At 39.1% G+C, this 12144-nt stretch overlaps 1 protein-coding gene across 10 annotated transcripts in view; it reads right to left on the bottom strand.

Annotated features, from left to right (window-relative positions):
* The window catches only part of cep350 (centrosomal protein 350), a 55049-nt gene that overhangs the window by 12109 nt on the left and 30796 nt on the right, over positions 1-12144 (bottom strand). For 4 of the 10 annotated variants that reach the window (XM_073868049.1, XM_073868054.1, XM_073868051.1 and 1 more), the window contains exons 17-29: positions 10628-10872; positions 10004-10173; positions 9750-9860; positions 9481-9626; positions 6608-6733; positions 6353-6454; positions 6104-6264; positions 5789-5991; positions 5311-5498; positions 3281-3368; positions 2641-2787; positions 2388-2545; positions 215-337 (exon numbers count right to left, since the gene is read on the bottom strand). In XM_073868049.1, the coding sequence (XP_073724150.1) occupies positions 215-337; positions 2388-2545; positions 2641-2787; positions 3281-3368; positions 5311-5498; positions 5789-5991; positions 6104-6264; positions 6353-6454; positions 6608-6733; positions 9481-9626; positions 9750-9860; positions 10004-10173; positions 10628-10872 (1968 nt within the window). The remainder of the gene's footprint in view (positions 1-214; positions 338-2387; positions 2546-2640; positions 2788-3280; positions 3369-5310; positions 5499-5788; positions 5992-6103; positions 6265-6352; positions 6455-6607; positions 6734-9480; positions 9627-9749; positions 9861-10003; positions 10174-10627; positions 10873-12144) is intronic. The other 6 variants (XM_073868053.1, XM_073868059.1, XM_073868052.1 and 3 more) reach the window with 5 other exon arrangements.

Here is a 12144-nt window from a genome sequence, read left to right as displayed (position 1 = left end):
AGCTTTAGCCAAAGAATCATCTCATTTCAACATAGTGTAGCTGGTTTGTTTTCATTCATTGCTCATCGCATTCCACTTTTCCAAAATGTAACCCCACCAAACATTCCCAACCCACCCACCAGCTGTAGCAGTGGATGAACAAAAGCATGCTCCATGGGAAATAGGTGCCGTGAAAGGGTTAGGAGTAGAAGAGGGGGATTGTGGGTAACTGTACCTGACCAATTGGCTGTAGATAAAGAGCTGGAATTTGGGGTGGAGTTTTGGAAGACAGACAGACAGATAGGCCCAGTGAGGAGCCGTAAAGACAGAGAAGAAATAATGGACAGGGGAGCAGTGTCTAAAAACACAGGAAGAAAGAGAAGATTCGACAGATCGTCAGAAATGGGAAATATCAACAAGGGTGAACCCAGAAATGGACAGATTTGGAGACACAAGTAGGTCGAGAAAGTTCAACGTGTGAGAAAGACACAAACGAAACATACAAATATGGAGAGAAAGAAAGAGAGAGAGAGTGAGTGAGTAAATGTGTTTTCCTAACTATGCAAACAACCAATCAGTGACTGTTAGCAGTTAACCACATGCTGCAACTTAACAAGTCAACATTGAGCATCGTACATAAAAAACAACATCTCAGAAATGATCAAAGACAGAAAAGTTTATGAGAAAGCTTAAGGGTCTGTTATTAAAAGGCAAGCTTTTCCTTTCATCTGCACATAGTCTGGAAACATTTACTGTATCTGGTCGAGACTGTAAAAAGTCTTGTGAAAACCATCGGGTGCAGGTCAATATTTAAAAAAAATATATAAAAAATACACATTTGCATAATAGGAAACAAAGTCAATTTTAGTTTTTTTTTTGTGGCATTTTTATTATAATAAACTAATTTTGAACTGTCATAAAAATAAATATCTTTGCAATATATATATATTTTTATTTATTATATTTGTCCCTGGACCACAAAACCAGAACCATAAGAGTCAATTTTTATTGAATAAATTAATAAATAAGCTCTTTGATGTATAGCTTGCCAGGATAAGACAATATCTGGCTTAGATTTAACTTTTCGAATATCTGGAATCTAAGTGTGCAAAAAAAAGTAAATATTGAGAAAATCACGTTTAAAGTTGTCCAAATAATGTCCTTAGCAACACATATTACTAATGCTAAATACATTTTTGATATATTTATGGTTGGAAATGTACAAATTATCTTCATGGAACATGTCCTTTACTTAATATCCTAATGATTTTTGGCATAATTTTGAGCCATACAATGAATTTTTGCCTATTGCTATAAATAAACCCCTGCCACTTATGACTGGTTTTGTGGTCCAGGGTCACATATGTTTTTTATTATCTGATCTGGTCATTTCTACATGAAAATGTCTAAACATTGCTACATCTGACATCCATTAGTGATAGATAATACTTTTGTGATTCATTTTTTGTGGGTAAATCCATTAATTGAATTAAATAAGCTGAATGAAAAAGTTTGGCACAAAAATAATTTCAAAAAACAATGTAAACCATTATCTTTGGGTTTCCAAAATCGGATTACAAGTCACTTTGGATGAAACTCCGGATAAAGAGTTTATTGGACAGACCACTGAATAATTGCAGATGAAAGGGGATCATCAAGCTGTTAGTGTTTTTAGAGAAAAAAGTGAGCAGAAGCGTGCGAACGGTGCTACGATCGCAACTCGGCATGTGATTAGTTGAATCAGACAAGCGTGAAATCCATCCCTCGGTGAACCAATTTTATTCACACAAAAATGTGTGTCAGTGCTATAAAAAACAACTTTCTGAACAATAGCACCACTCTCACCAATTGCCGAGCTATGATGGTAAACAAAACATGTTGTCAAATCTGCCCGAGTGGCTGAACATAGACGAATGAGATCACATACAACAAGCAAATAATTTAGAGATCATGTAGAGGTTATAAAGCACATTTAAACAACTAAGGGACCATTTCAAGATAGTTATAGGGTCATTACCGACTAATACATTTGGTTGGCACTTCCTGTTTACTGGTGGCACAAGATGTCTATTTTAGATGTGAAATTCATTATTAAACTGGTTGAGGGAGAGGGGCATTTTCCTGCACAGAGCACGCTTGTGTTCCGAACAATGATTCTTCATATGGAAATGTACCATTTAAACAGCTGTTAAAATGACAAACCTTAGGGTTTAAGGACATTAATAAATGATATTAGTAGGATTAGCAGGTCAAACTGTCAGTAACCCTCGGTTGTATGGACTTAGAAAAGGTTTGCACATCTTAAGTATGGTTAATATAATCAATGTTCTGATTTTGGCTTTTAAAAACTGAAACGTTAGCGAGGACAAGAGACGAATAAGAAAAAATGTGCATGAGTGCTTATTTACTTCTCATCCATGTGAAAGCGCATCTTTTTTAGTTTCTCCATGATGCTGCTGGTTTCACTGCCTGACACAGACAAGGGGGAGGGACTACGTGTCTCTGCGTCTGTCACTACGACGCTGGGCGGAGCCGAATCTTGTGCGCCACCTGACACAGGTGATTCCTGCAAATATAAGTTAAAAGATCAGTTCACTTTTTAAAAAAGCTTTAAGTACAATGTTAATATTTCTCAAAAACAAGCTTCTTTACAGGACTGACCAGGTTTGGGTCTCCAGCGGTCTTCAGTCGCTCTTTCAGCCTGAGGGTCGAGTGTCTCATTCTTTCAATCTCCTCCTGCTGTTTGAGGAGCAGCTGTCTCTCTCTCCTTGCTGCTTTATTGGCCTCCTGTAGCCGCTTGATCTCTGCCTGTGAGACAAACATAATCACAGACAGTTTTAACAATTGTTTATGTCTTACACATGTGATTAATATACACATATACATTTCCACCAGATGTAGCCATCAAGCCTCACTTTATTTCACATTATTTATTATGACTCAACTTGTATACTTAAATGTTTTGATTTCTTTGTATAAATTCAGTATTTGGCTTGATGGCTACATCTGGTGGAAATTTTGTGTCAATAGCCCACTTAGAAATCCCCTTACTGATAAAAATGCTGAAGTGTCAAATACTTATTTTCCATGCTGTATCTATTTATTCATAAAAATATGTATATAATTTTGATTACAAAAGACAGCATAATTGGCTATATAGTAGGTTTTTACGATTTATGTTTGGTCGTTTATCTCGGAAAGAGCCCAGTTTGAAAACCCCTGACTTGGTGCATTTTCTTTCTAAAATAATCCCATAATTCCACATATATCGTGCAAATGCTTCAGCCTGAGAAACAATCACCTGTTCCTGCTGTAGTTTCATTATTAGGCCTCTCTGTTTCTTACGGAGAGGTGGCATCTTATCGTCTTCTCCTTTATCTCTGAGACGCCTGGAAGAGAAGACAGACAGTAAAGTAATAAATAAGGCACGTCATCACACTCATATTTGTCTTAGAGTTTACGTGTTTGTTTCAACACTGGAAGATCTTGCCAAAATGCTGCAAAACAAAACTGCATTTGCGATGTACTTAACTACTGTAATGTGACATGTCTAAATGAAAGAAAATATTCAATGGGAAGGACAGAGAGAAAGAGACATACAATAATCACATCATTTAATGTAAAGCTATGATATCATTAGTTAATATTTTCAGCCTTTCCTGCCTACACAAGAAAATTAATTTCATTCATTAAATGCTATGCGCTTCAGAATAATGCTCAATAAGCATAATAATATATTTAGCTTGTATATGACATTTACATTTGGCAGACGCTTTGATTTAAAGCAACTTACAGGGTATTTAATCTATATATTTATATATGAAGAGTTTGGTTCCAAAACGCAATAAACGCCATTTTTGAAAAAAATGAGTTACTGCCAAAATCAGTATTATATCAGGTCAGTGTTTAAAAGTAAATAATTAATGTTACGCAAAATCCAATATCCGCCGTGTTATTCTGTCATCTTTTCTCCCTTTTTTCCCAAAATGCGACAAACGCCACAGCTCCTTTTTTACAGAATGCAATAAATCCATTTCTGATATTACAGCGGACCATTCACGCAATGTAAACAAACATGGCGGCGCGCTGAGTACACGGAGTCCTAGTTTTCCTCATCTACTTTGTACTTCGTGATCAACAAACAAAACAAAATAATACTTTAATAGCATTGCCAAACCTGTGATGGTTTTCTGTGACGGGAAAGAAACGTAAGCCATCAACAGCTAATAATTTCCGCTAGAGGCACTCGGTTGCTTGCTCTCCAGACAGCATCAAGCTTCTCATGCTAAAACATTGTGTTCTTAATATAACAAAGTAAGTGTTTTGGTTAATGCCATTAATGTTTATTTTTTAATCATTGTATACCACTAGTCAACTAAATAAATATAAAATGGTAAAGATGAATGCACATTTATACATTGATTTAATAGATTTATAGCATTTTGAAATAAAAAACTGTCATGGATTTATTGCATTTTGTGGAAAAAAGAATTAGTTTTTATAATAAATCTTTGAAAATCAAGTTATGGATTTGAATTTTTTATGTTTTTATAACCTAAAGATGCTATGTGAAAGTTTGTAACAGAAAATACTGGTTTTCATCTTGTCACTTTCTTGGTATAGAAAACACGTTTTTACCGAAATTTGTCAAAATGGATTTATTGCGTTTTGGAACCAAACTCTTCATATATATATGTTCCTTGGCAATCAAACTTTGCTAACAAAATGCTTGACCAACTGAGTTCAAGGAACTACAGCTGAACTGCTACAGCTCATTCAGTTATATGATGTAATTATGTTGGGTACTAATGTGACAGTAACCCTCAATTTCCACCGACTGCCGAACGGCTGCGGTTCTGTTGCAGAACGGCGGCGAAGTCAATCGGTTTCTATTCAAGTCAATGTGTGTATTTCCACTGAATGCGTTCCGAATCCGTCACAGCTCCGGCCATCCGCAGCCCTACGGTACAAATACGCAGAGCTTCTATTTTTGACGGATGCCGGACAGCTCCGCAGGGCGAAGCCATGACTTTATCGCGTGAGCATACCTGAATTCGGGAGATCTCGTGTTGGGATCTGGGCTGGTTTGTAATAACGTCATAATTCAACGTCATAATGGGCGGAGACAGAACTAGATATCGCGCGATCTTCATGTGAATTTGCGAGAACTCACGGGTCCTCGTCACTTCAGCAAGCAGCCGCTCTGCAACAAATACGGATCCGGTGGGTATTGACGGACGGCGGAGTCGTAACGCAGCGCAGCCGATCTGCAGCCGCTCCGCAGTCGGTGGAAATCCGGGGTAAGAATGTGATAAAACATTAAGGTCCTGCCTTTTCTGATGTTCCAGCCATGCCAGCTCAGCGTTGGTCTTTTCCCTTAGGGCTTTTTGACGCAGACGAAGCAGTGAACTCTGGTGCTGAGCACGAACTTCCTCCTCCTTCATGTGCTGCCGCACCAGGTCCATGGTGAACTTGGAAAAGCTGTCCTGACCGCTGGAGAAAGGCATGCTGCCATCCTGCTGTACATCGTGTTTGGGAAAACATAAGAGCTGAGTCATATATCCATCAGCAGCAAACAAAACTCCAACAACCAAAAGGAAACAAACTAATGCCTGTTTACACTAAAACTGGACAGAATCAGGAACACAACAGACTTCAGCTATAGCACCAGTTAATATTTTATTTCAAGGTAAATGAGCCAACTTTTTTAAATTATCCAAAAGTTGTCCCACTTGGATATGAAATGAAGTTGATACCCAATGCTTCTCTACTAGTTACACAGAGGAGGCGAGCTGACAGGATCTCTCACCTTTGAACTGTCTCTGGGGCTGGTTTTGTCTTGGTTGTGGTCATCATCAGACTCAGGGTGAGGACTGTGCTTCCTGTCCAAGGATTCACGACGATGGGCCTCAGAGGGCAGAAGAGAGCGGAATGACTTTTCCTCTCTCTCATCCTCAGTCATGAAGTCTTCAAACTTTGCAGAGTACTCTGTGGCGATTGAGGCACTGTCTGCTGATAGGAGAGAACAGGCACACATTTAGTGGCCAAAACAAAAACTCTCAAATATCTTAAAATTGACTATTACATCCGGACAGCCCATTCAAGTTTCTCGTCTCAAAGATACCTTTTTCCTCAAGCACGCTGTGTCTGCTGTCTGAGTGCAGTGATTCATCAACACCTGTGTGAGCTAGATCCTCCACCGAACTGCTGCTCCGGTCTTTCTGTAACTTCTCCTTCTGATCAGAATGTGATGGACTCAGCTGGGTGCTGCTGCTACCCCCACCACTGAAAAAGAGTGAAAGGTGAAAATTGACAACTTTCTTCAACGTATACCATATTGTATAAAATTCAGTCTATGATGGGTTGGTGGTACCTGATGGTGGGTCTCCTAGAAGGGATGGACTCTGAGAGGCTGTCTGGTGGGGTCTCGCCCTCTGACTTTTCTCTCTCTGGAGACGGTTCACTATTCCAGCTGCTGGAAAGAATCCAAAACAGTGTGAGTGCCAGATATAAGCACTACTACAATTTTTTTCTCTGGTTATTTATTAAAGTATCTGGTTCTTAAGATGAAAATAAGCAGCCATCAATAAGCAAGACGGAGGACAAATGAGTCAGGTGAGATGGTAACCTGTCTGTGTGGTGGTGTGGCTGGAGCTGTTTTGAGCTATGGTTGTGCTGTCTTTGTTGGTCATAGAGAGTTGTGGAAGGCCCAGGAACACTCAATGCTCCTGTAATCTGTGAACGAGCCAGTTCTGTCATCTACAGAGAGAGAGAACCAAACTTTTAACCTTTAAAATTGACATTGAAGAGAGAGCTGCATTGGCTTAAAGGGGGGTTTCAATGGTATTTCATGCATTCTGACTTATTAAAAGTTGTTTAGGGTTCCCACACCCTAGTTAACTTCAAATTCAAGGACCTTTCAATGATTTTCCAGGTTCAATACCCACAAATTCAAGGACTAAATATGGGGACACATTTTAAGTGAGAGCAAGATAACATTGTGTTACCTTTAAAGATATATTGTTACAGTTCTCTTTTGAGGGAACTCGCGCTGCGTCACTGTGGTGACATTTTGGGGACGCCTCCAAGGGTAAGTGTGTCTGAATGTGTATATCAAATTCAACCAATGGTGAGGCTTAACGACAAAGACAGAGTGACGCGGGAGCCAGGAAGTATATCGCTATCTGAAATATTGCCAAAGACGGCATTACAGGGACGCATTACGTATGGCAAAGGAGACCCAGCACCTCATTCCGTTCTCAGGGACCAACAGTCACATACGTAGCCCGAGACGTTTGCATTTGTCAAACACAACTATGCAAAAAAGCATTTTGGTATGAATCAACATTCACATACAGAAGATATAAGCATTTAAAGCTAATAGTCTAGAAATCTTATGATATTATCCTTCACTACACAGGGAATAATATGATTTTTTTTTTCAGAAAACTAAGATTCAAGCACTTTTAATGACTTGTATCTATACATGTATATTTTCAAAAACTTCCCAGGGCCTTGAATTTCAAACTTTGAAGGATTTTAAGGACCTGTGGGAAACCTGGCTGTTTTCTCATGCTAAACGTAGGCAAAGTGTCAAAAAAGCAGTTGGACGTGTTACAGAGTATTTCTGTGCCGAATGCACTTCGCCAGGATTCGTACAAGCTTCAGAAATTTTTTTTTATTACAGGAACTGCTGACGTTTCAGGGGTAAGCTATAGAGACAGAGCGCAGCACGTCAGAACCTAAAAACCACGCCCACCGGGGGGAAAGCAATCCAACCGTCTCCATTGACTTTGTATTGAGAGAATTGTCATTTCTGGCTTATAACAAAAAACCGAACAATGCCCAAAAGCCGCTGTGTGACAACATGCACAGCCAACAAGCCAAAGAACCCAGAAAAAAGTTTCCACAAGCTGTCGAGCCGCAAAACCCAGCCCCCAAGGAGAACAAAGTGGATCGCCGACCACGCCTCCCCCCAGTGGACGCAGTTTTACTAATAGTAGTACTATGAAAAGTTGCCTGTTTCCATTTCTGTGTCTTTAAACACTCATTTTTTGAAGTCGACAGCTTATAAAAACGTATTTGTTTTTTTTTGGCTTGTTAGATGTACACCTTGTCACACAGCAGTTTTTGGTTATATTCTGTTTTTAAGTTTAATCTGTAAATAAGTTTTTATAAGCTGTCGACCCCAAAAAAACGAGCGTTTAAAGACACAAAAAATGGATACAGGCAACTTTTCATAGTACTCCTATTAGTAGAACTGCATGCACTAGGGGGAAACGTAGTCGGCGATCCACTTTATTCTCCTTAAAAACTGGGTTTTACGACTTGACAGCTTATAAAAACTTATTTCTGGGTTCTTTGGCTTGTTAGCTGTACATAATGTCACACAGCAGCTTTTAGGCATTATTCTGTTTTTGTTATAAGCCAGAAATGACAAGGGGGCGGCTTCTCGCAATACAAAGTCAATGGAGACGGTTGGATTGCTTTCCCGCCCGGTGGGCGTGGTTTTTAAATTTGCATAACTGCGCTCTGTCTCTATACGCATCACTTCTTTTTATGGGCACTTCCCCCGGAAAACCCCGCCCACCTGTCAATCAGCGGGAGAGCCAGAGCCGAGTCACAGGCCAAGTTAAAGGCATCACTTCACGTGACAGCTTTGTTTTATATCAACGACACAAAAGAAGTGTGTTTTTGGATTTAAGGAGAAGAAAGCCAGCATTATGGAAACAATGGACATAGTCCGTTTATCCGGGATAGCAGCGGAGTTTTGCGTGTGTATTTGTTTAATGCTGGATTTCATTGAAAAGTCCCAGCCAGGTCATGAGTTGCATGCAGTAAGTAAGACTTCTGTGTTATGTTGGAAATGGGCTCGTAAGTGCATATTATACATCGGGCGCACGTGCAGTGACATGATTACGCGCCTGGTCGGAACTTAACTTCCGATTTCTGTTTGTTTAATGGTTGGACTAATTGCTAAACTGAACACTTGAACAAATACCTTGTCGAAAATAACACATATTTTGGTTTCCTAGGTAATCTAGGTATTGTTTATTTTGCTTGTTATATAAATAAACTACTTTAAAAGAACTTTGTTGTTATTTATTCTTCGCAGAGTTTACCGGAAGTTATGTGTTTTCCACGAAAGCCGCTTGTTTATGTTGTTACTGCTGAAACCGTCCAGATAAACAACATGAACATGTAGTGAATCATAAGTTATCCAGTCAGTGTTGAATAAAGTGTTGACTCATGACTCGCTCCTCCCGTCGTTCGTAACTCCTCCTTCTGAATTTTTTCGTACGTTATCGGAACTAAAGACTCTTCGGTAATATGAAGGATGTAATACTAATAGGTACTCCAGATTTACATCAGATACCCAGAAACAGCATGTGTTATGGAGGCTTTAAGAATCTTAACCATGCAAAACAAATCCATGTTGTGATTTACTTACATAAAAAAATAGCCTGGTATTGTCTGTGTATTAGATTTTATTTTATTTAGTTCATCTCTTTAATGTGTCGTGCCGTTTCAGCTGTGTGCCTTGCGGCCTCAGCCTGCTGATTGATCATCTTGTTTGTGGATTCGTGCAGACCTCCCAACGCCTGCTGCTGAGACTTAAGCAAACTCTCTTGCAGTTCGGCATGGGCCTACAATCAAACACACGCTTGTCAAAAAACTGTGCCCAGGTAGTATATCAAACTTCAATTTTTTTTACCTTGAACTTGCATCAAAATCTCTACTTGTGAAATGATAACATATGGTGTAAATACCCGTGCAGCTCTCTGCCTGCTTTCCTCCAGCTGTCGCTGTGTTTCCAGGGCTTCTTGTTCTGCCTTCATCCTCAGCAGGTACAGGTCACGCTCATGTCTCTGCTGCTGCGACTGTAGGAGTCAAAGGTTAAAGGTCACACACTCTCACACATGGCAACATAAGCAGCTCCCTGACCAGGGCAGATTACTGCTGTGCTGTGGCAGGTGCAAAGCAGCAAAAAAGTGTACGTAATGTTAGGAGAGTCACAACCCACCTTCAGAATCTGAGCGAGTGAGACCGTTTCCTGCTGAGCGAGAGACACGCCCCTTACTCTCTCTACATCACTGAGCTGTCGTACTGACTCTTCCACTGCATCCAGGTAACTGAGCTCGGCGGACAGTCGCTGCTGCAAGGCTCCGGGAGCAAACTGTAGCTCTGATGAGGCTGGAAACACACAGGAAGGAGTAAAAAACAAATAAAAGTTCTGAAATGAACTGGTTTTGAATATCTACTTTTGTAAAATTTCTATGTAACAGACATAGTAGTGGAAGTATGTGCTCCTACTAGACAAAGATGAATGAAATTAAAGTAATGCAGCGTTCCTGGATTAAAGGCGGGGTGCATGATTTTTGAAAAACACTGGAAAAGGTAGTCGGGCAAAGTACCAAAACACACATGTAGCCAATCAGCAGTAAGGGGCGTGTCTACTAAATGACTCCGTTGCCTGGATTGCGTATGTGTGGGGCAGGTCTATCAAAAGAAGGTCCAGATTAGGGGCGTGTTTGTTTAGGTGATTTCAAATGCAACATTGGCTTTCAGATATCATGCCCCCCGCCTTTAAACCCAACAGTGATCTGCATGTATCATAAATTCATGAACATTATCTAGAAGGTTTTACCTGGAGTCCTGTGTTCTGCTCTGGGGCTCCGAGTATGAGGTGAAGGGTTGGATTTAGCTCTGGCACCTGAAGAGGATGAGGAGGAACTAAGTGGGGCACTGTGAGGGGGGCTTGACCTTTGGGCAGAACCTCTTACGGGGGTACCATTACTTGGAGACAGCCGAGATGAACCAGAACCAGCTGGAGAACCAGCAGCAGGAGTCGTACCAGGACTTCTGGGAGATTTCTTTCCATCAGAGGCAAGACTGTAGCAACAAATATAGATATATTTTTTTAAATATGCAAGAACACTGCTGTATAGCATTAACAATGTCAACATAATTACAGGTTTCATTTTTACCCAAACCATTATTTTTTATCGAGAGCTGGGCCATAATAATGACCAAAATACATATCTCTGTAATTTGGGCACAAAATGAAATAAATTTTCATGCAAGTCAAAGCCTCATGTGAGATGTCAATTACATTTAGTGAAACAGCATGTAATGAAAATAAAATTCAAAGAATGCAAAGCTGGCTGGAAAGCTTACATCTGACCTTAAGTGTACATAGGTGATTCTCACAAAACCATTGAACCACCACGGCACTAATGATTTTAGCTTTAAAATGTGTAATATAGTAACATAAAAAGCATCAGAATTAACACAATACTGTGTTCTACCTTGCACAATGTGTGATTTCAACATAAGAATTTATAATTGTAAATTTTATCTCATTTTCTGCTGAAATTCTCATTACCACAATGTGTCTGGCTGTGTTTGAACATGCGTTATGTTGTAATTTAATCAAATTAACACAAAAATATTAAGAAAAAAAATAAATGGATGTTTTGCTAGACTACTTTAGATGACAGAAAAAATATTTACTGAATATTCATGTATAATAATAATGAAGAAAAATTATGAAAATGATGTGTCCATGCCTGATGTTCTCATCCTCCGCAACACTTTTTGAGAACAGTTTAAGCACACATACAGAATTTTAATAAAGTTTGATTTTGAGTGACCAAGCACATGGACCAGTTACTTCAAGACGGCTACTAGGTAAGATCATTTTTTTACAGTTAATTTGAAATATTGTCTTGTCAGAATGCTTACACGACATTTTGATTATCATTACCGCAACAGACGCTTATTAAATGTTAATTTAATTAATAGAAGCATAATACTTTGATTTTAAATGCATGTGCAGAATCTCCAAATTATGTTCTTTCAGGTTTGTCATGTCATTTTGAAAATATGTCAGTGTTGATGTTTTCTGACTGTTGCGGTAATGAGATTTTTTAGAACAAATTTTTTTAAATTATGTTACAAAATGTGTTAAATGATGAGTAAAAGTTTTTAAATTAATGTTCCCATTTACTCCAGACTTTGTTTTTCAATGTCTGGTGGGAAAAAAAGTAAATTTAAGTAATTTTTACATTTTCATGCTTGACATTTTTAAAACCAAGTTTTCGTGAGAATCACCCACATATCATATCAGATCACACTGATATAGACAGTATCGCAATATGCCGT

This window comes from Misgurnus anguillicaudatus, chromosome 5 (genome assembly GCF_027580225.2).
Source record: "Misgurnus anguillicaudatus chromosome 5, ASM2758022v2, whole genome shotgun sequence".
NCBI lineage: Eukaryota > Metazoa > Chordata > Actinopteri > Cypriniformes > Cobitidae > Misgurnus > Misgurnus anguillicaudatus.
The sequence above is the reverse complement of the archived record's forward strand: the minus strand, read 5'-3'. Positions and strand labels throughout refer to the sequence as shown.